Here is a 25,016-nt window from a genome sequence, read left to right on the forward strand (position 1 = left end):
AATATAATTAAAAATTGTGTGAGATGAATATTGAACTATCTGAAATAGAGAAATTAATAAATGCCAAGTTCTGAGTTGCTTTATTTGTCCTTTTTAAAGATTTGATTCAAAGTTCACTAGCAGCAAAGTCCTGTATTTTTTTCTTTTTACAAAGTTCTTGGACTCAAACATGTTTCCAGTGTACTCATCTTTTAGAAATGAGATGAAGCTTAATACCATTACACCAATGTTGGAATTTTATTAGCCACTGACATCCTGTTTCTCTTTAATATTATTCCATATGTTAGCACATATTATTATTGACTTATTTAGCTGAATTGCAAAACTTTTGAAATCTCCAGAGTTCTTAGTTCTTAAAGGTGTCCATTGTGAAAGTCAATGCTACATTTATCAGGGGTACATTTATACCTTCATCACTGTCCAGTTGTCTTCTGTGATGTCTCATTTCAATGGTAGTGCTTTTTCTTTAAAACACAGGCAACAATGAAGTCAACAAAAGTTACATATTTGCAAACATTTCAACTTGAAATTGTCACAACAAACAGGAATAGCTAAATACTACTTTTCCGCAATGTCTTTTCTATTATGCCAATTATTAAAACATATTTGCAATTCTACATTTTTACCAATAGGTGGCATTGACAATTTTAACTTTTAAATGTATCTCAAATATGTTCTTATTGGACAGGAATGATGCAAAGTGTTTTATATTTCGCTTTTTAGTTAGTCTGGGAAAAAATTGCACTTATTTGTTCATTTTTCATGGTTGATATTTGTTCATACTTTATGGTTGGCTGAAAACAGGCATGTGACTCATCATCTTTATTTTTCCAAATAAGCTAAAAGAAGGGGTTTTTAATCACTCAAATTTTGCAAAAAGTGTAATGCAGAGATGCAGTGTCTCAGAACCCTTGTCATTTAACTGTTACGTAATACCCTCAGAGAAGACTTTAGGTGTCAAGAAGCCCAAAACATGCCATTCTGAATTATATTGTTCAGAGTATTTAAACCAGTATTTTCAACCAGTGTGCTGCAAGAATTTTTAAAATATTTAGTCAGGGACACTGACCTCTTTTCCCTTGGATTGTCAAATAACAAATTGACAATAGCCAATACAACAATAGCCTTCCATTGTGAATAAATCAAAATTAAATATTTTTTTATCAGATTGGTAAAAAGTATACATTTTTAGTGTGCCACGGAATTTTAGTAATTAGTTTATGTGTGCCATGATATGGAAAACGGTGAAAATCACTGGTGTAAACCAAAAAGAATAGTTTCAGTTGTTTAAACTGGAAATTGTCATAGCCCAATGCCTTTTCTTTATAGTAGAACCTAAGGTGTTTTATGCACTATGACTTCATAAGAAGAACAACCTGTTTCCAGGTATCTCAAAGTCTTCTGCTGTTTCCCTTTTTTAATAGTTCACTGAGTCTTTGTTACATAATGAAAATAAAAAAGTTTTTATTGTGTAATCCAGTTTAATTGTTTCAAGTTCTTCATGTTTTAACAAGTTGTTAGGGCATTTATTTTAATTAAATTTTTTAATTTACATATAGTTGGTATAAAATTTTATATTGGTTATATTAGTTTCAGGTGCACAGTATAGTGACTTGACATTTTTATACCTTACAATATGATCACCCCACTGATTCTAGTAATCTTATGTCACTGTACAAACTATTCACAATATTATTGACTATATTCCCTTTCAGCTTTTCACCAGTCCTCCCCATCCTCTCCCCCCTGGTAACCATCCCTTTGGTCTCTGTTTATATGACTCTGTTTTTATTTTGTTTTGTTGTAGAGTGCACATAAAGTGAAACCTTGTGGTATTTGTCTCTCTGTGTCTCACTTGTTTTCTTAGCATAATACCCTCTTAGATCCATCCATGTTGTGGCAGATGGCAAGAATTCATTCTTTTTATTGCTGTGTAGTGTTCCAGTGTGTGTGTGTGTGTGTGTGTGTGTGTGTGTGTGTGAGAGAGAGAGAGAGAGAGAGAGAGAGAGAGAGAGAGAGAGAGAGGTATCTTTATCTATTGATGGACACTTAGTTTGTTTCCATAGGTTATTGTTGAGACACATTTATTTTCTGTTTTGATGAGCATCCTCAATAATTACTCATGCTTATTACTATTGTTACTAACTTGGTAAGCATTTATGTGTTACTTTTTTATGGTAGCATCTTCACTGTGAATCTAAAGAGCAAATTATACTTATGCTATGGACTACAAATTAGGCTCTTTAATTTCTTGGTTTGAAATTATAGTATTTGTCCAAAATTATATCTGGTATATTGATTTTTTTTCCTAGAAGATATTCAATTTGTTTTTTATACTTTGGTAAATTGGATGTGTATATGCAGCTTTCATATTATGTAAGTTTTCTCTCTTCATGACCTAAATTTATCATGGAAGTATGTGTAATAGGATTGTGTTTATTTACACTATGCTGAATGTGGAAAAATTTTACTGCTTTTTAAAGAAAAGTATGTGGAATGATTTATGCTGTCTTTATTTTTAATGCAGAAAAACCACACTTATAAATCACTTAATGTCTACTTGTGGTTTCTTGGTTTTTTTATATTTATCAAAAGAGTTAGAATTTACTTATATTTTCATTTAGGGAAACTAGCTCAGGGGTTGGTGTCACTTTACTCCTTCTTTTCTTACATGTAAAAGAGAGGATTCAGACCAGATGACTCTTTAAGAGTCCCTAACATTTTATCTTTCTGGGAGTAGCCTGCCTATTAGGTAATTCTGAACCTGAGTGTCTTCATTTAAAGTTGAATATTATTTCATATTGTGTGGTTTGCCTGGGTATTCTTTGCTAAGTATCTGCATGCATAAGAATTATGTCCTGAATGCTTAGGATGATTCAACGTTCTTCTCTACATGTGTAGGGTTGCATGGCACACGTCAAGAAGAAATGATTGATCACAGACTAACTGACAGAGAATGGGCAGAGGAATGGAAGCATCTTGACCATGTAAGATGTCGGTAATTGTTTAGGTTAAAAAGTTTTGAAAACAACTAAGGTGTAAATTACCTGATAAAATACAACTGGGGATACTTTGAAGGTATTATGTTTTCTGCTAACCTTGAAAAAAAATAATGAGTGAGAATCCTTGAAGTAGAATGTAGGATTTGCTTCCTAAATTGATACCAAAACCACTTATGTAAGAGGCATGTTTCGATCATGGAAAAGCCTAGTTGTTTTTGTGAAAGGTTCACTTAGTTTATGCAGTAATGGGATTGATATTTGGAAAGGTGGCTGTATGCTCTTCATGATGTATGCCCTTTGTCATGCTTCATGTTCATGCCTCCCACTTTTTGGTCTCATTCCCATTGAGTTTTCTCACCTATGGAGTCTCAATTTCAAATCTAACCTTTGAAAATACTAGGCTGAAGCCTTTAGGAATTAAACAACATCTTTCATTGTCGAAAAATAGTTTGTTTCCCTGCCCACCAAAGTCTTTAAGTTGTGGTGATTGATATGTTCTTCCCTCTTCCCCTGTTTATCACACAGCTATTAAACTGCATAATGGACATGGTAGAGAAAACAAGACGATCTCTCACTGTACTGAGGCGATGTCAAGAAGCGGACCGGGAGGAACTGAATTACTGGATCCGGCGGTATAGCGATGCTGAGGACTTAAAAAAGGGCAGCAGCAGTAGCAGCAGCCACTCCAGGCAGCAGAGTCCTGTCAACCCAGACCCAGTGGCATTAGGTATCTTTTCTTCAGTGGACCTATTGAACAGATATTTCTTATGCTGTTAATGCTGATTTTGTTTTTAACCTGTCCTTTCAGACATAAAGGATACGCAAGGGATTTTAGAACAATAAACATTTCATGTATCTTCAAATATGTCTTGTCTGTCTGTTAGGAAGGTGGGCATATTGGTTTATGCATGACAGTCACAAAGCTTAAACTCCTTTTCCAGGTTAAGGTGCTGGGTTCATAGTAAAGCTTCAAAGTGGAACCAGAATTTCACAGACCTCATGAAAATGTGTGTTGCTTCATAATATAGCTCTTTGGACCCTGCCTCCAATTTGCAAAAACAGTATCCTCGAGTGGGCCTGGGCTTCTGCATGTCCAGCAAGCTTCTGGGGGCCCTGCTGCTGCACACCAGCATTAGAGAGCACTGCACACAGGGATGTGTGTTTTCTGATTTTTTTAAATCCTCACCTAACGATATATTTATTGATTTGAGAGAGAGAGAAACACTGATCAGTTGCATTCTGTATTCTCTCCTACCAGGGATCGAACATGCAGTCTTTTGGTTTATAGGACGATGCTCTAACCAACCAAGACATGCCAGCCAGGGCTTGTCTGATTTTTAATTAAAGACACAGCCTTGAAGACAATCCCTTTTTTTTTTTTAAGTTGTGTCTTACATTAAAACACACATGCGCACACACACACACAAAACCTCAAAATTCCCCCCCAAAGGAGAGAGACCTCAGGGCTATGTAGTTTGCCCACTGCTTTTGAAAATTAGTGATAAATATGTAGTTCTTGTCCTGTGACTTGACTTCAAGTTAGGTTGATTAATCATGATTTCATTATTACTAGTTATATACAGGACTATTAATATAGCCATGTTTTAGCATTTTAGAATGCTGATACATAGCCATATTTACTATTGATATTTGGGGATTGTTGGGCTTATAAACAGAATATAATCACAAACACAAGCATACCTTGTTTGATTGCATTTCGCAGATATTGCATTTTTTACAAATTGAAGGTATGTGGTAACCCTGTGTTGAACAAGTCTATCGGCTCCATTTTCCAAAGGCTCAGATGATGGTTAGCATTTCTTAGCAATAAAATATTTTTAATTAAGGTATGTACATGGTTTTTAGACATAATATTGTATTTCACACTTATTAGACTATAATATGGTGTAAGCACAACTTTTATATGCACTGGGAAACCAGAAAATTCATGTGACTCACTTTATTTCGATACTCATTTCATTGAGGTGGGACCATACCTGCAGTATCTCTGAGCCATGCCAAAATATGCAAAGAAATCTTGAACCTGAAAGGATTTCTGAGTGGCATGTCAACTTTTTCTAAAATTAGTAATAAGCTGTCATTATTTTTATTGCTGGTCATTGTATGTGTGTACCATTTGAGTAAACTTAGTGGAAATGGATTTGTGTTGATCCCTAGTCTCTCTTCTTGTTTTCTTACATTTAACTCCATACCTGTCAGATAACTCAGGTACAGACCGTGTTGTAAAGCATGTGTGGATTAAGCTCATGATGTTGGCCTAATTATCGCTATTGTTTACGTGGTCTTTTTCATTAGAATTATTCCTAGCCTATAGGTTTTTTTTTACATTTTAGGTTTGTGATTCCTGCTAATACCTTAATGCTGAGCACCTATTACTATAATAAGTATTAAATAAAGGAAGATTCTAGGTCACTTACTTTAGCCAGCAGGTGTTATTCTAAAGCATATTTTAAAGACAAAGCTGTATTTTTTAGGTTATGTTAAAGCAAGCAATACAAATAGTTTAAAGTTTGATTTGCACCTATATTGGTCCAAATAAAACTATTTAGAGCAGAGTCACATAAACAACTTGTTCTTTAATTCCTTGTTTTAAACAAAAAATGGTTAATCCTGACAGATCTACTCAGGATAAATAAAGGGGGTGTTTGTAATCATTCAGTCTAGGCAAAAATTGAGAGCGTTAAAGTAAATAAAACTTTGGGAATAAAAATACCCAACAGATATTGATCAAATTAATTGGGTCAGTACTTACTTTATGAGTGCTTGTTCTGTGCCAGGAATGTGCTAGGCACTGGGACAACAGAAAAAAAGATTCATTGTTCCTTCCCTTGAGGAACTTTTGATCTAGTGGAGGAGATGGGAAAGGAGGTAACTAGTGCTATGGCACTGATGGCCACTTCAGTTCGGTCCCCTGAACTGACAGCATCAGTATGATCTATCTACTGTATGTTGTAAAAAAGCTTCCGAAATTCATGTAACTTCATACTTAAGTGAGTTATTTTTAGCATACAGAACATAGAACACTTGTTATATAGTCACCACTGTGCCATCTGGACTCTGGTGATACAAAGGGTTATCATTCTCCAGAAGGATTGGTTTCGTTTTCCTGTTAATGTACCTCAGAGTAAACAAACAAACACACGAAAAAGCTCCTTCTTAAAAGTACACAAATTATATTACTTTTCATGATGTTTAATTAATTCATATTTTTGACAAAACTGAGAGGTTGTTTTGACTTTAAGCTTTTGTAGATTTTATCATTCAAAGGCTACACGTATTTCATTTCTTTGTTTGGACTCCGGTAAAACAATCATGTTCCTTAGGGAGATGTAACCCTAGATTTACTTTTAAGAAACGGTCACAACTTTAGAGGAAATTTGTCAAGAGCCACACAGTGCACAAATTTTAGCATCTAGCAGTTATTTTACTCTGCAGACTCTTGAAGCCTTTAAGTTCCATCTTGTGCGGTTGGGCTGTGGCTATAAATTACAAACCAGGACGGGCAGTTTGTAATCATGGACCATAACATTTACATTAAATGCTTTTTAAGGTTCTCACCTAGGATTTGGAGTTGAATGTATTGATGTGTAATGAAAGAATTGGAGATCATTGGCTTATAAATCTATTTTTTGCCTTTGTAAAGTGTATAGTGGGGTGTTTATGTACAGACTGAGCTATGAGATGTTTAAATCTTTACCTGTAGATCTCCATATCCTAGAGTTAAGTTGTATTTCTTTTGGCCTGACTTTCTGAATTTTTAAGCTGTTGTGTGATCTCAAATGAGGCCTTGAGAACTTCAGAATAACATCATAGAGAGTATCTTTAGTTCAAAATATTGCCCTAGTTATATCTCTGACTTGGAGACTCTGGAAATGTTTATTCATACGCACTCTCTTAGCATTTTAAAATTGTATTTGAGGACTGTACAGAGGATAATGTAACTTCTATGCCTGCTGTGTAGTATTAGGTAAACTCATTCCCATTCTCACTATGAAATATTATCCATAGTATTAAGTCATTGTGAGGGATTAGTAAAATAACATGATTAATCTATTCCTAATTAAATTTTTGGATTTTTCCTAAGTATTAAATGAGGACTATTTTGAATATTCTCTTAAACAGTTTTAAAATTGAATACACATTGAACTTATGATGTTTTTTCTACTCTTTAAATCAAAAATAGTTTGGAAACTTGCAGGACTTTCAAAATAATAGACTTATTCTTGAAATAATAAATATTATTATTATTATTATTATTATTATTATTATTACTACTACTCCAGGAAAAACTCTAAGTGTTTAAGTCTTAACAAAATTAGAAAGCTAATCTTTAAACATTTTTTTAACTTTCAAAATATGACTTGTGCTTTTTTTTTTTTACATTGTGTACTTCACTGAAGAGCAAGTCAATGCCAACAGAATTGATATTTTATTGCTTAAGTAGAATTACTTTTTACAATATAGGTAGGTAGGTGCTGGTTAGCACTTGATGTGCTCTTGGAATATTTATCTGGGTCCCTGTGTGTGTGTTTTTTTCCCTCCTCCTTTGCCTTTATTTCCTTTCATCTTGATATGCTGTGCACATTACTCTCTTGGCTCCTGACATTTTAGTTCATTTAAATTACTTTCTTTTAACTGCTTTTAAACTGTCCTAGACTTTTTCTGCAGCTCATCTTGTGTTTCTCAAGAATTCTTCTGCATCATTAGAGAGAATTATCTAATGATAGATTTAGGACTAATGTTAGAGACTGAAGCATAAAACTGAAATATGACCCCATTTTCTGCTGTGATTTTTGACTGTTTTAATATTGTAATGAGAGAGTATGAAATTTAGAAAATGCCAGTGTATTTTCATAAAGGTTTAGCTCTTGCCAGAAAGAAATTTCAGAGAGAAGTTTAGTTTGTTTTAAATGAAATGAAAGATCAAGTTAATTGTTCCAAAAAGCTTAGAAATGTGTTGAATACCATTCTCTGCTGCAAGTAGATTGGTAGAGAAATGAGTATTTTAAAATTCCTCTGGCTGGCAAGCTTTATGATTGTCATATGATTGAATTATAGAATTTCTCAGTACTGTCTAAATGCTCAGGTTAGCATGAAGGTTGAAAGTACTGATTCGGAGCAGAATGTTTGGATTTAAATCTCTGGTTTCTCTTCTTACTAGTCTTGTGACCTTTGGCAAGGAGCTCTCTGCCTCAGTTTCCTCATCTGTAAATTGGGGGTTTTATATATATTTTACACACACACACACACACACACACTTCAGAATCTACAGAAACTTCGTAATATTGGCTGCCAAGCAAAAACACTAGTTTCGTGTACCAGGATATGTATCATGCAGCTTCTATACTGTCAGATTATAAAACCACAAACAAGTTCTTTAGAATATATCTGCAGGTAAATGTTTAGAGCTTTGTACATTTGTATTGATTCCTTTAAATCACATCATGAAATTCATTTTGAGACCCATTCAGCTGAGCTCCTAATGTCAAGTACTTAGTGTATTTAAGTATATCGTATTTAAAAAGATGTAATTATTAGTAAAATATTTCCTTTTTTAGCAAGAAGACATGATTGCCTCCTGGAGCATTCAGTATTTTTATTATTAAAGATAGAAATTCTAATGAAGTTGCTGGCTTCTAGGTTGGGTTTGGGCTTCTGAAACATAATATTGAATTCTCTGAATTTATTATACTTAAAAACAAAAATACCTAACATTTGTAAAGATGAACTTTCTTAACCCTTCCTGTCTTTTTATGGTCTTGTAATAGATATTATCATGATCACAGCCTCATTCTGCCCACTACAGGATGAAGGCCATATATAGGTGCTGCCAAGCTTTGAGCATTGCTGTCCGAGGTCGTGTGAGGTCACATTGATTCTCCAAAGGCTATCAGCTCATCCCTTTATATATAGTGATGGCGGCCTTCGCTGCATCTAGTATCCAATGATCTCCATTCTGTCGTAAGTGTAGCACATCCTCCATCTCTTTCACACATCATCTATTACTTTCTGTTCTTTCACATTTCTCATTACATTTTTCCCACCTTCACTGGCTCTCCTCTCTTAATAGATGCATGCAAGCTTCTGGATGTTTTTCTTCTCTTACCCCTAAGAATTTGCATTCCAAAGCAAGCTAAATTTGATTTGGAAGGACTTTTCTGTAATTTTTCCATCTTTCAGTAGATGCAGATAAATGTTTCACATTTTAAGCTGTCTCGTATAAGCTCTTCTTTCCTTCTACCACTACATCTAATTAAACTATCCATTTTATAGCAACTGATATTTTATAGGTAGTCAAGAGTTAATGCTTAAAAATTAGCTTTAGAATCTGAGCCTTTGAAAATTAAGGTCTTTTTCATATGTTTGTTTAAATTAGCCAATATTCTAAAATAGCAAAGTCCTAGGAGAAAAGTTTCCTTCTGTAATATTGATCAACTGCAGGATTTCTTTTTTTTTTTTTAACTCAATTTTGCCTATATAGACTCTATCATTGCTGATAATCAAAAGAGAAATATTAAATTTGTTAGTCATTTCGTTTGTATAGCTATTATAGTATGCATCAGTGTATCAAAATGGATTCTGAGGAGTACATCTATTATTGATTACTCCATCCTTCCCATTGGTAGGACACACTAATGTATATATTTAAAAAATTATATATATATATATATATATATATATACACAAAAAAAGTATATATATTTTATAATTTATTTTTCTTCAGATTCTACTGCTGTTCTGAAAAATGATTCTTTTACAAAGTAGTGGAGGATTAAGAAAAATTTTGCTTGATTGGCTTTCGTATTTCTGCCAGGTGTTTGGGTAGCTGTAGATAGGTAGGTGAAAAGTTGCACAACTTTTCAGAATGTGGACCCTAACAGTGTCTACTGTATAGCACATGGGAAGGTGGGCAGATGATTGAGCTGTATACATTATCTTTGAGTAACTTGGGGGCTATGAACATTCATAAGGTTGGAATAAAATTTATAAAAATATCATCTTAAAAAATTTGAGGACTTTCTACCAAAGGGACTAAGATAATTAATTGCTAACTATAGAAATAACATCTATCCTTAAGTGACATAGACTCAGGGAATAAAAAATTACTGGTATGTATTGCTTAATCTAAACCTCTCTGATGGTTTGATTTTCCATAAAGTTTTGTGCTGTTTGTGGATTTGAGTGCTAGAAGACAAAGAGAAACTTTAAGGTCTTTTTCCACCTTAGTTATTTATAAGAAAATAAGTATATATCTATTCTTATCGGACAACCTCCTAAATAACAATGAGGATAGTAACAGCTCATGTCTAATGAGAGATTAGGATGTGCTATGCTAAGTATATGAAGGAAGTACCTCATTCAGTTCTTATAGCAGTGTTCTCAAATATATTGCCTAATGTCACATGGCTAATAAATGCCAAAGCCAACATTCAACTTTACTAGGCTGTAGAACTAACTCTTCTGTCTGTGCTGCCTGGGACTGAAAATTGGTATCTTTTACTTATGGACATTGGATACCCTAACACCACCTTTTCTGTTCCCTATAAAATGATGGGCCATTTATTAAAAAAATAATTTTATGAACCTGTTGGTCTTTCTAAATCCAACAAGTGAAGAAAAAACACCTTTTTTTTGCTAATTTGGTGAAGGCATTTTTTTTTTCTGTTTGTCTTCAGACATTTTTCCATGTGTGTGAGTGTGTGTTTGATTTTTATTTATTTATTTTTAAGTTACAGCATTATTTTGTATTAGTTTCAGGTGTACAGCATGGTGGTTAGACAATCATATACTTTGCAAAATGATCCTAATAGTACCCACGTGGCACTGTGCATAGTTATTACACTATTATTCACTCTAGTCCCTAAGCTGAGCTTTACATCCCCATGACTGTTCTGTGACTATCAATTTGTACTTCTTAGTCCCTTCACCTTTTTATCCAGTTCCCTCAATGGCCTTCCCCTCTGACAACCATCAGTCTGATCTCTGTATCTATGAGTCTGTTTCTATTTTGTTTATTTTGCTCTTTAGATTCTATAGCTAAGTGAAATCATGTGGTATTTGTCTTTCTCTGATTTATTTCACTTAGCATAATACCCTCTAGGTCCATCCATGCTGTTGCAAAGGTAAGGTTTCATTCTTTTTATTGCTGAGTAGTAGTCCATTGTATATACAGGAGTGGACAAAAGTACGTTTGCAGTTGTTCATATGGAAAAATACAAAATAATAAATCATTATACAAGAATAAACTTGGTTCTGTAAACTTACTTTTGCCTACCGCTGTATGTGCCACAGCTTTTTTTATCCATTCTTCTATTGATGAGTACCGGGGTTGCTTCCATATCTTGGCTATTGTAAATAGTGCTGCAATGAACATAATGTGCATATATTCTTTCAAATTAGTGTTTTTTTGTTTTTGTTTTTTGTTTTTGGATATGTACCCAGAAGTGGAATTGCTGGGTCACGGCAGTTCTATTTTTAATTTTTTGAGGAAACTCCACATTGCTTTCCACAGTGACTGCACCATTCTGCATTCCCATAAACAGTGCACAAGAGTTCCCTTTTCTCTCTGCCTCGTCAACACTTATTATTTGTCAATTTATTGATGATAGCCATTTTAACCGGTGTGAAATGAAATCTCATTGTGGTTTTAATTTGCATTTCTCTGATGATTAGCGATGTTGAGCATCTTTTCATATGTCCATTGGCCATCTGTATATCTTCTTTGGAGAAGTGTCTATTCAAGTCCTTTGCCCATTTTTAAATTGGGTTGTTTGTGTTTTTGGTGTTGAACTGTATGATTTAAAATAAATAAATTTTAGATACTAACATTTTATGGGATGTATCATTGGCTAATTAATATCTTCTTCCATTCAGTAGATTGCCTTTTTGTTTTGTTGATGGTTTTCCTTGCTCTACAGAACCTTTTTAATTTGATGTGGTCCATTTGTTTTTGTTTGTTTGTTTTCCTTACCCAAGAATACATATCAGAAAAAGCATTGCTAAGAGAAATGTGAGAGATTTTACTGCCCGTGTTTTCTTCTGCAAGTGTTATGGTTTTGAGTCTTACATTTAAGTCTTTAATCTTGAATATGGGGTAAGAAAGTTGTCTAGTTTTATTATTTTGCATGTATCTGTCCAATTTTTCCAACACTGTTTCTTGATTACACTGTCTTTATTCCATTGTATGTTCTTGCCACCTTTAAAAATAAACTATACTTAAGTCAAAGTATTTTTCTAAAAAATTTGTCTTTAAAAGTTGTCATAAGTAAATCTTTTTCATTGTGTCACATGGTTCAGTGTGAACTTGATTGCACTACATTTCTTCTGAAAAATCTTTATAATGGTGTGGAAAGTAATGTCGACAAATCTGGTTAGCTATATCACATTTTCTTGGAGTCATATATGCACCAAACTGTTTTATCTAGGTTTCTTTGTTTTATGAATGAAAATTACTTAAAAACATTTTGGTTTTTGTCATTTACTTTGTAGAAATGAATGAGCATATGAGAATGCATATGTATTTCTAGTCTATCCAGTAATCTTATAGTAATAAAATTATAATGTAAACTTTTAAAATTAAACTTTTTATATTTGGAGTAATTTTAGATTTAAAGAAACATTGCAAAGATAGTACTGAGTTTTTATATATGCTTCACCAAACTATAATAAGCCTTTTCTAATTCAAAATAGCTGGGGATATGTTGTGTGTTGGTGAGATGATAACCTATACAACCCTACTGGATTCAAAAAATTCAAATGTACTTAAGGTATTCAAATATAAAAATATATATACTTAGCTAAATTGATTGATTTTTCCCCCTATTTTTGATATTCTGTAGCTTTGCAAAATATAGAAAACTGGATGGACTTTCTTTTGTCCTTTAATATACCATTAGATAAAATATTATTTAAAAAATTAGTCTGCTACTTCATATATACATGTAGAGAAATTTTTAGTTATTTGAAGCTTACCAAGAATTGAATGATTGTTAAATTATTTAAAGTTAAAATGATTTTTTCTTCAAAATGTCTAATTACATATGCTTTCATTGAAAATCCAACATGAAAGACATGTAGTGAATATTTTAGCTATGGAAGACTGTCTACACTTGAAGTTTATTTTCAAGCATTTATAAAAATCTATAAAAGGTTCCATGTCATTACCATGATCATATTACTCTGAGATAAGCATTCCTTCCTCAACTTTATTATAATATTATCTGTTTTCTCAAAGTTTTAAAATTTGACAAGCATAATAAGCATCATATTTAAAGTGGAGCCTCATTTTCTCTTTTGTAAAGCATGTACTAATTCTGTTTGGTCAGCTGAATATGGGAATTCATTCTAATTAATCTCTCTTGCTTCCACCCATGTCAAATCCATATGATCTAACTTGTATGAAAATTTTAAAAGCCAAACTATAGTTTTAAGAATTAATTAAATTGTGAGAACTCATTAGCCACACAGTAAGGCTCACCATTTATTCTAAGATAGTAGAGTCGGAGCTGTGTGAAAATATTATTATCCTAACATTAGATTTTTTTAAATTACATATTTGACTCTAGAAAGCAAAACTACCAATATAATTTATATTTTTTAAGTAAAATATAACCATAGAAATTCCCATAGTGATCCATGCTGGGAACAGTGTTCTCAACCTTATTGTATAATGAAATCATTAAAATTGCTTCAGCTTTGAACATACGAGGCATTTAGACCAATGACCTATTTTGCTTGAGCTCTGATGACTGGTCTTGCTATTTTTGTTTATTTTCTAGACGTGAAATGCTTAGCCTTTTAAAATTGTGTTTTTGTAAAGAAGCCAAAAGAATGGGCATCGCTTACTTCTACTCGATATAATGACATAACAGTGCTTATGTGCTTTCCTCCTCTCTCCACTGCTTTTTATCCTTTTTATAGATGCACATCGGGAATTCCTTCACAGGCCTGCTTCTGGATATGTGCCAGAGGAGATCTGGAAGAAAGCTGGTAAGAATTGTTTAAAAACACGAGTTTAGTGTTCTGGCAGCTGTGTGCAGTTGTTAAATGCAGTGATGTGAAGGATGACAAGAAAGGACTTTACTGCTAACAACAACTACAAAACAATACAAAACAGCCCCCCACCCCACTACAAAGCAAAATGTAAAAATCTTGATTAATATTCTTAAGCCAATCCTGAAGTAATTTTTATTTTAGTAGCATCTGCTAGTGCTACTGTAATTGAGAGGCTGGCAATATTTTCATCATAAACCCCTATTTTTCAGGGACTGGAATGGTTTCATTGCATGGATGTTTTCCTTTGTGAAAAAATAAAATCTGGTGTTTTATAGCTTAATTGTGTACTTTAGCCTTTTCCTCTCAATTCTTAAATTTTAATAAAAACTGACTTGTTGAGACACTCAGAAATTTTATGGTTACAACCAATTATTAAAATTGATCTTTTGAGTTAATTAATAGTATTCAGTGATCAGAGCTAAATATTTTTTTAAGTTAAATGACAAAGTTGATAAACTTCTATTTTTCTTTTCCATGTACACAATTTGTTTTTCATTAAGAGACATTGCTCTACATTTTGAAGTAGATTTCAAGCTCCTGATGACTCGTAGGCTTATTGGGCTTAAAGAAGTTCAGATCTGGCAGAACCTGGGTGGAACACCAGCACTATAGAAGTTGAGCAAAAACTTATAAAAAACAACTGAGGAGATAAAGCATAAAGCTATTTTAAGAATTAAAGACGCCATGACAAACACATAGTGTGGCTTTGAGCTGCTGTAACTACAACTATTAAAATAGTTTATCAGAGCTGAGAAACTGAAAAATTTATTTCTGCAAGCAGTCAGAGGGGTGTAGGGCTAGGAACCCTAAGCGAGAGTCAAGAGAAAGGGTTTTGTTTTGCTTTTTTTTAGAAGTTTTCTCTTTGAGTTTTGATTTGACTCAGGTGTGTGTGTAGTTGTATCCAACATTCTGACTCTGGTCACTTGGCTCTTATCCAAATATTCTTCATTAAGGAATCCCTGTTTTTGTAAGAGCAGGAAGGAGTTTTAAAATCTGATAGTATTCTAGGTTTAGTAAGTTAGATTGAGAAACAGAAAGCTCTCTTGCATGTCCAGTATGCAAATCAGATAGATCCATTCAGCATAAAGGTTTAAGGTTAAATATACATATTGCTCTGCTGCATAGTTTTACCAGATTTAAAACATCACCTCTAAGATTTTCTATGTAGATAATAGTGATGGGATACTCCTAGGCTGTTAAACTGTGCTGGGTGCCACCTACCTGGAAAGGGAATTGCTACATCTTTCTTCTGACCTTTTTTCTCCTGCATTTTTAAGCTGTCAGTACAACTTATTCCAGTAAGAAGTACAAAGAATTTCTATTTTGTACAGCAGAAGGATGATTTTTTTATACTGAGGGAGTCTTTGCATTTTCCTTATTTATACGAGTATACATTCAACTAAAACCCTTAATAGTTCATAAAGAAAAATTGGCAATAAAGTCTGTGTAATCCAAATTCCTTCTGTGCTATTATCTGCTCAACTTTTTGTTTGACTACTATTAAGTGAGAGCAGATTTTTCTGACTACATCACCTTTGTTGGAAAGTCAACTTGAATAGATATGCACAGAGGAAGTCCTACCATAAGTGGTAAGCAATTGGAAGCAGATTCCAAACTTCACTGTGTGTGTGTGTGTGTGTGTGTGTGTGTGTGTGTAGTGCGAGCTCCGTGACAGTAGCACAACTCTGAATATACTGAAATCATTGAATTATAAACTTTGAGTGAATGTCATAGTTTGTTAATTATATTACAATAAAGCAGTTACCAAAAAATGAAAAATACTGCTCTAGGTATTGTCCACTTAATCAATTTTTTTTTTTTTTTTTTTTTTTTTTGTAGACATGTTGCAGTCTACCTGAGTCCATTATTATTTTTCTTTACTGTGTTTTGTGGGTTTCACAGGAAGATAAATACTTTTTTTCTACTGTGTTCATGCATTCTGTAAGAGTTAAACTTTATCAAGTATATGTTTGGAATAGTTTTTAGATGTGCCTATTAGGTATATTAGATCTTCAGTACTTTATCAAGTATATGTTTGGAATAGTTTTTAGATGTGCCTATTAGGTATATTAGATCTTCAGTCTGAAATATGACTTGGTTGTACTTGGTTGTGGTGTTAAGTTTTTTTTTTTTTTTCTCACAGTGATATCCCTAACCTGCATAAGAACAGTTGGGGAATAGTTTTCTATGGATGGATGCTAAATTTTAAGGAATGTATTAAATTCCCAAAGTATGGATGACAGTTTCATCTTGAAATCTGGAATAACTACTTATAATACTTATCTTTTTGGGCTTCTTAGAAAGCATTTCTAGTGTTAGCAGTCTCAAGACATCCAACATAACGAGCACACCAAGGGCAGAATACGACATCTGCACTCAGCTTGTTACAATTTGAAAGTTTTTTCCATGATTCTAAAATTTGCTGTGGGCAAATTTTTAAAGAAAAAAACCTATAAAGTGTGTCTTTGCAATGAAGATATTATACATTATAATATACCTTTGTGGCATATGCGAAGTAAAGAAAGTTTAAAGCATTTGAAAAATATCAAGGGTAGAGAGCTCTCAAAAGTCAATGTAGTGTAACCAATGCATCCCTTTTCACAGAAAATTATAATTGCCAAAAGCATATCCTATGCTTCAAAGCACATCATATAATATTGCCCACCATTTTGTTTTGGAATGATATCAAACTTGCAGATAGTTCCAAAAAATATTATAAAAAATTGTCTTCTACCTTTCACCCAGTTTTTTCTATTTTACTGTATTTGCTTTAATATCCTCTCTCTCTCTCTCTCTCTCTCTCTCTCTCTCTCTCTCTCTCTCTCTCTCTCTCTCCTCTCTCCTTTTCTCCCTTCTTTATTTTTCTGTGAGGCATTATAGTTTTTCCCAAAACATATGGAAGTACATTGCAGATGTGATTTCTCTTTACCCCAAGGATTTTAGTGTGTATTTCCTAAGAACAAGGATTCTCTTAGATAACCTCAATACCGTTACCAAAATAAGGAGAGGAACATTGCTACATCACTATTATTTAATCTATGGACTTTATTCAAATTTTTATGTTGCCCTAATAATACTATTAATAATATATTATACATTTTAAAATATGTAGAATCTTGGCAATGTCGAAGGACACATCAGTTTTCCCCTCAAAATAGTATTTTTGAAAGCAACAGCAAAAGTAACAGAAAAATACTCTATAAAGTTACAAAGGTCTTTATATAATTGGAAAGAAAAATCTAACATAAAGATGGGTTTTAAATCGCAACTGAATGTTTTCTTCAGTATATTTCTTTTTCAACTGATCAGTGAATGTTTGCAGTTGGTAATAAATATTCAAGCACCTTGCAAATGTCCTACCAATTCCCTTTGCTGATCTGTACATGCCTGTGGGATTAGAATAGGAATGCATAATTTAAATATAAATTGCTTGATTTGCATATACAATTAGTCAAGCTACAGCTTTGATGGTAAGCAAAAATTATTGTCCTGTATTACCACTTAGATAGAATTTTAATTCACTTTGAATATTCAAACTAAATTAGACTGGCTGTATAGTTAGAAGGGCAGTACTTCCCTGGTGCCCCAAAGCCAGTTATGACTGGGTAATAAAGGCATCTTTCCCTGTTTGTGGAGAAGGTGTGCTGCAAGCTCTGTGTAATACTCTGTTTCTATTCAGAGTTTAAATGCATATCTTAAAGCAACTAGTAAAGGTTTATAATAATTTAGCTAATATTTCCAGTCTGGCTCTTTCTCCAATATTTTATAGTTTATTAAACCTATCAGGCAGTAATTGCAGATGAATGAATTTAAGGACTAATGCTGCTAAAATGGTGAAGGCTACAAAAGTCATGACAGTTAATTATGAGTAGAGGGCTTATGATTCTCAAGTCATGGACTGTAGATGTGTGAAATAAACCATAAAAATTTAAGAAACCATAAAAGTATTTGCATCTCTTACATTTTTAATCTACAGTAAAACATTTTTATTAGGAATCGATGTTTTTAATTAAACAGAACATTTAATTAAGGTGCTTTTTAAGTGGGTGAAACAATTAAGTGCAAGCACTTGAAACATGTCATAATTAGTTTTAATAGAGTGTTAATTGGTACTAGGTTTGCCAAGGTAATAATTACTGCTTATTAAATTTTCAATTAATCATTGTCATTTTGCTTTGAATAAAGATGAAAATTAGATAAACTAATTCAGGGGGAGGATATTTTCCCTTGTTAATTAGAACAGTTAATTTTTTTAATGGAAATTACTTGTTTTAGTTGTCAATCTTATGTTGTACATTAGTCAAATCTTTGCACACTTTCCACAGCCAAAAATAAAAAGCTAACTTGACACCTTGCGAGTTTGTGGTCAGGCCTGATTGTTTTGGCCTGTGGTATGATTCAATTATATTTGTCCAGTGCAACAGTTGGTTATGTGAAACTGTGCACACATTTGATTGAGTAGATAGACAACAGGTTAAAAATTGGAAATGAGATAATGATTTTTAAAAATCTCTGTTATTTAGTCTACAAAGGCACATATCCACATTACTCAGGAAATGTTTTAAGAGAAAGAAAAGCTGAATCATCTGTCTGTTTCATCATTGATTTTCTTTAAAAGGTCTGCATTAACTTAATTGCTATATGAATTACCTTTTCACTATTGTGCTTTATTTTTTACCACTAAAATAATTGTTTGCACTTATATATATTTATGTGTAAAATGAATTTACTTTCTCTCTTTTGTCTGAAAACTTTACCCATGTATTTTCTATGTTCATATTAACCTATAGGAGTGATTTTTTTTCAACCTTTTTCATCTCACGGCACACATAAACTAATTACTAAAATTCTGCAGCACTCCAAAAAATATGTTTTGCCAACTTGACAAAGAAACAACAACAACAACAAAAAAAAAACAAGTATAATTTTTATTCATTCACTTTAGACGGCTATTGTGTTGGCTGTTGTAATTTTTTAATTTGACAATCTAAGGGCAAAGAGGTCAGTGCCCCTGACTAAATAGTCACTTATTGCATGTTTTAAAAATTCTTGCAGCTCACCAGTGCGCCTGCTTTTGGCACAGCGGTTGGAATTTGCTGACCCACCCTCTTTATGTGTGTGAATTATCCACACAGGTTTCTTGTGGTTGTTTTGTCCTTTAAAAACTTAATTTAGTTTCCCAGTACTTTCTGGCAGTAATAGTTGTGGTAATGATAGCAGTAGTTTAAAAAATATTCCTAAATGTGTAAGCTCAATTTTCACTCTTTGGTTTCCTAAATGAATTTCAGAAATCTGCTGTTTTTTCAGATAGCCAGAAGAACTGCCCAATAAATGAGATGACAGTCATGCCCATTCTATAGAATTCTATTTAACAGCGATCAATGTCCAAGATTCTGTGCTAACAGAGAACTGTTCTCTTGTCCGGTTTGGTGTGCCTGGCATGCAGAGGAGGCTGTTAACGAGGTGAAGCGCCAGGCGATGACTGAGCTGCAAAAGGCTGTGTCGGAAGCTGAGCGGAAAGCCCACGACATGATCACGACAGAGCGGGCCAAGATGGAGCGCACAGTTGCAGAGGCCAAGCGGCAGGCAGCGGAGGATGCGCTGGCTGTCATCAATCAGCAGGAGGATTCCAGTGAGGTGAGGCACTGGTGGGAGCTTCCAAGCGAAGAAGGTAGTTTCCATTCATTAGAGTGGCTGTTTTTTGATCCATGAGGTAACTTAGCAAACAGATCTTTGGGGAAAAGTTGGAATAATTTGGGGTGTTTTGGCACTTGTGGAAATGATCAAGAAAAGATGATCAAATTTTGTCTTTATTAAAGACCTAAAATAACAACTCTGCCAAAGAAAAATTTTAATATATTTAAGGGGTAACAGAATGAAGCAAAATCCTTATCACTTTCTAGGACCAAGAACTCAGGTATGTTGAAGCATATGAATGGGGTTTCTTTCTAAGAGTAGGGATTTAATAAAGATACTCTGTATAAGCTGTGCTCTCTAAAAACATATTACATGCCTGGATTCAAAGTCTTTACCTTGACTATTGGTCCTCAAATGCAATGCCAAAATAATGTTTACATCACTTAAACATTTCCAAGAGACTTTCTCTGCAGTCTGGTTTTCCACATTGTTTATAACAACTATTTCATTATAGTTATAATGATCATTGTTCCAGTATGTTAAAATGCATACACACTCCTAGCCTAAATGGCTCAAAGATCAGAGAAGTAGCTAAAATACAATATCTAAGAGAATGCTTTCTAAAATAGTCTATAAGTCAAAGGACGTGGTACCTCTCCCCAATGATATAGCACCACCATCCCCAACCCCAAAGTAACTGTACATAAAAGACTACAATTAGCTGAACTAGCAAAACCATGAACTGATAAATCAATGGTCTACTCTAATACATATCTATAATTTGTGAGGTAGAGTAAAAATTTAATTTGTACCAGGCTTTTCCGTAGATGAAAGACCCTGTGGGAATCACTCTATGCCCAGAATTTCTATTTAATGTGTAGCAGATGAATATCAAGAGGACAAAAGGAATTGATTTTCAACATTTGAAAGTTTCTCAGGAAAAGAGGGACAAAGGGAAGTTTATCTGCACTTTAATTGCTGACTTTCCCATTGTTGAATTAAACTAGACATAAATTGAATTTTATTGGCATCTGTGGCTAAGATATTTAAGAACCTTGTTTTGTGCTTAAAAAAAATTATTAACATCTTCTGGAGATAATTTGCCCTGCTCTATTGAAGTTGGTAATGCTGTCAGGCACAGTTGTTGCCATTCTTAAACTATTATCACTTTCATGTGAATGTGTCAAGTCTGTTAGTTATGTGAGTATTTCATAGCTCACTAAATTCTGAAGATAAAATATCTACAAAGAGATTGAGAATGAAGTCTTTGTATTTGTCCTATAACATTCTCTAATTCCTTCAGAACCTATATAAGCTTTCTATCTTTACTCAAAACCTACCCAGAAAAACATATGATCTTGACCCTACTATTCAACATTATAAAAATAGAATGTATCTAACAGTAGCTGTGGTAAGTAGTAGATAGGATGAAAAAATGCCAGGTATCAGTGATTTTTCTATAGTAATTGTTTTTCTTTTCTTTTCTTCTTTTTGGATCTCTTGGGAAACTTATCTTTATTATGGCACTACCCCTATCTTCAGTGACAAGTTCTCAAGGATTTTAAAGCACAAGCACCCTATGTCAGGAGAAATGGTGTGAAGTTCAGAGGGCCAAATTTTATTCCTGGTTTCATTTCCCACAATTTGGTGATTTTTGTGAAAGCCACTAAGCCTCTGTAAGCTTTGATCTTTTACATGATGTGAAGATGAGTGACAGTGCCTCATACGAGGGTGAGGACTTTGAGACATGATCATTTTAGCCATTAGGAAACTCACCTGGCTAGAATTACACAGCTGGGTAATGGCAGAAGCTAAACTGGCACTCACAGTACGCTGTCAGTCTTTACGTTGTCCCACAGCAATGAGAGAAGGATCGTTTCATAAGGATTGCTATGGTGATTTTGGGATACAGATAAAGAAAGGCAACTCAGGTTCTGTTTCCTACTTTTCCTCTCTTTAAACTGCAAGGCTACTTATAAGACTTGAAGGGGGATGGACTGATCTCTCCAAGGGTTAAACCTCTTCAAAAGTAATGTGGACTTTTTTTCCTAAGAGAGGAGAGCAAAAGATGGGAGAGATATTTCTTTGAATATAGCTGAGTCTCCTCCAGACTAGCACAGAAGTCTATACACACACACATATGCACACTAAAAAAGTGCTTTGACCAAGGACTTGGCAAAGAAGTAAAGGATTAATCTATTAGCCCTAAATTAATGTCTCTAATTCTCCTAAGGAATGACATTGTCCCAGAACAATCTACATGCCTAGTTGTGGTCTTCATTCAGCTGTACCTTTTGCCCAGTTGTTAGGTGGAATTTTGTAGGTAAATTCTTTTTTCCCCCTTAGGAATTTTTTACTTTTCACTTAAGACTGAGAACACAACTTTGAATCCAACATATTATTTTTTTGCACCCTGTTCTTTCCTTACACTCAGGAATGTACACCTATTAATAGAAGCAGTCTGATAAAACTCACCCTCAGCAACGTTGCTTGCAAACCACCTTAAGCCTAGATAGCTCCCTGGTCCAGAACAGCTCTGGCTTCCTCAGCCTAGGATAGAACTCCTTTCTCCAGTCCTGAGTATGGTTGGCCAAGGGTGGGGAACCTGTTAGGTCAGGACTGCATGGTCTAGATGAACTACAGAGAAGGCGGTGCAGGTACTTCTCAGAATTCTCTTCTATGTTTCTCTATTCAGGAGGTTTGATTGCATTTTGACCATTCATCCCCAGAGAAGACCCATATAGCATTGAACTTTAGAAATCTTATGAATTGTTCCATTTTCTTTAAAAAAAAAGAAAAAATAATTCTGGCCATCATAGTAATTGATTGAAAAAAATTTCCATTAAGTGTAGAATCCATTGATTTTAAAACTGCATCCAGAAATTAATGGATGTTCTTTTAAAAAATCATGTTTGTGACCTGCCCAGAGCAGTTTGTTACTTGATGCATATAACTGCAAATTACTGACATCCATTTATTCATCTATTCTTTCAGTCACAAATCCTTGAGCTTTTCTGTGTCAGGCCAGTGCTAGGCACAGAGGGTACAGTGGCCCCTGACCTCGTGTTGACTATAATTAATAGAGTATCAAATTGCTCAGTTATGTCAGCAGCTGCCCTCCACTCCACCAGCTCCTGGTTGCCTCATCACCGCTTCCTTGGCAGTAGGCATGTAAGTGCCTCAGTGCAGGCAAGATGGGAAGGGAGGCATTGCTAGGCTTTGGAGGCAAGAATACTATGTGGCTGAATAGCAGGAATACTATGCATCTGATTAGTGTTTAGCAATATCACTCAGGCTGCAGTGTGGAGAGAGATTAGAGGAAATGAAAAGGCGGGACCAATTTATTGGAGAAGACAGATGAGGAAGAAGATGGTTGCATCAAGATGACTGCTAGTGGTGTTGGGGATGTACTGGCTGGATGCCCATGAGATGGAATGGACAGGATTTGCTATTTAGCTGTCAAGGAAAAAGAGGGAGCTGTGATGCTTCAGTAGACATGCAGGGTTTGGGGTATACCCATCAGATGATCTTACGTGAGCAACCTTCAGAAACTTAATGGCTTCAGTCTGTCTGAGGTGTGTGTGTAGGCAGTAAAGGAGTAAAGCTTTCTTCAGTTTTTGTGTATGAGCAACACAAGTTAAAACATTTAAAAGAGTTCATATCAGTTATTTAATTCAACTAGACAGATCTCTGTGAATTAGAAAAGGTAAATAGAACACAAAAGCTTTAGTAGTTCATGCTGTCTAATGGGAAAATCAGGATAGTGCACTATAATATATAAAGGGTAAAGGTAGGGTACAGGGTGACCATACATCCCAGTCTGATTGAGATTTTCCCAGGTTACTTCTGTTGTCCTCATCTAGTTATTAAAAGTGCCCCCTTTCACTCTCAGGTATCACAGTTTGGGTAATAAATTATATGGTCATACCACTTAGAGGGCATGTTCAACTGATTAGATGATCACCTTTTGCTAGCAAAGCTCAGGACAGATGGGGGTGACGGAAAGAATTCAGGAAAAGGACTCAGAAGACCTGAATTCTGGCTTCAGCTCAGTCACCACACTGGGGCCCTGGGTCATTCATTGTGCTATCAGCCTCCACTTTTTTATGGAGGAATAAGATGCTATTTGCTTACCTCACGGGGCTGTTTAAGAGGGGTTTTTTACATGAACATTTTAAGTTAACATGTTTTGAGAACAGTAATGCAAAGCATCATCTGCCCATATTTTCCACAGTCCTTCCTCACAAGGCATAGGAAAGTTTTCTGACTAAAACATTCTTTTTCCTCTTTCCTTCCCTTGTTAGAAGCCACCTCCTTATTGTAGACATGTACTCATCACTTACCTAGGTCATATATGATCTACACGATCTGAATCTATAAAACTACACTATAGATAATAGAAATGTACACATTCTCTCTCACTCCTTCAGGGGAACTTGAAGAAATAACCTGCACTTTGGAGTCAGAAGACCAGAGTTCTAGACTTGGAGTGGCTGTTTATGTGTTTCTTTTGAGCTGTTTATGTTAAGGACTTCTTCTCTCTATATTTTCTGAATTTAGTCTTTTATCTTTCTGCCTCTGTTTTCTCACATATGTATCATGGACCTAATAATGCCTGGTCTGCTTAGCAAAAGTAATGGTTCTGAAAGGTAAGCTGTAAAAAATGGAAAAGTTCCAGAAGGAAGAAAAGGAGAGTTGGAAATAACTGAATTGGAAAAAACAGCAGGAAGAAGGAGTGGAGTCCAGAAAAGAACACATGGGTATTGTTTATAAGGGGGCCATGTAATTTATCATTCAAACAGGGACACTTTTCAGACTAAAAGGGGATGCTCCTTTTGGGACAGAGCAGTCCTATAAACCAGGCTGTCTCAGGCACGTGGGAACCATGGTCAGCATAGTTATTGGGAGTGACATGAAGTTTATTTTGCCTGAGGTAAAACAAGAAGACCTGCAATGAATGTTTAACTCTGTACCAGATGTGGTAGAAAGTGCTTTCTATACTTTTGCTCATTTACTCTTCCTGTGAGTTCAGGTAGAGTAAACAGTGCTGTTGTCTTCATTTTGCATTTGAGGGAATCTGAGTCTTAGGATGTTAGGCCCTTCCTCAGTGTCTGGCAGCAGTACGTATAAGCTGGACCTCAGTCCAGGCTGCCTTCCTCTCATTCTACCTTAGTAGCCACAGGAAAATAGTGGGAATTTTTTTTTCCTGATTGTGTATTTATTCTCCAGTTTATTCCAAGTTGTCTAACTTTACTTAGGTTCATAGACTAATTATCATTATTATAACAGAATGATGCTGCA

At 34.4% G+C, this 25,016-nt stretch overlaps 1 protein-coding gene across 5 annotated transcripts in view; it reads left to right on the forward strand.

Annotated features, from left to right (window-relative positions):
• Nucleotides 1–25,016, forward strand: part of RUNX1T1 (RUNX1 partner transcriptional co-repressor 1) — a 141,685-nt gene that overhangs the window by 108,675 nt on the left and 7,994 nt on the right. For all 5 annotated transcript variants that reach the window (XM_090283572.1, XM_090283576.1, XM_090283573.1 and 2 more), the window contains 4 exons: nt 2,902–2,987; nt 3,528–3,729; nt 13,944–14,012; nt 19,525–19,715. In XM_090283572.1, the coding sequence (XP_090139698.1) occupies nt 2,902–2,987; nt 3,528–3,729; nt 13,944–14,012; nt 19,525–19,715 (548 nt within the window). The remainder of the gene's footprint in view (nt 1–2,901; nt 2,988–3,527; nt 3,730–13,943; nt 14,013–19,524; nt 19,716–25,016) is intronic.

The sequence above is a fragment of the Furipterus horrens genome, unplaced genomic scaffold (assembly GCF_987537825.1).
Source record: "Furipterus horrens unplaced genomic scaffold, mFurHor1.1.pri manual_scaffold_7, whole genome shotgun sequence".
Taxonomy (NCBI): Eukaryota; Metazoa; Chordata; class Mammalia; order Chiroptera; family Furipteridae; genus Furipterus; species Furipterus horrens.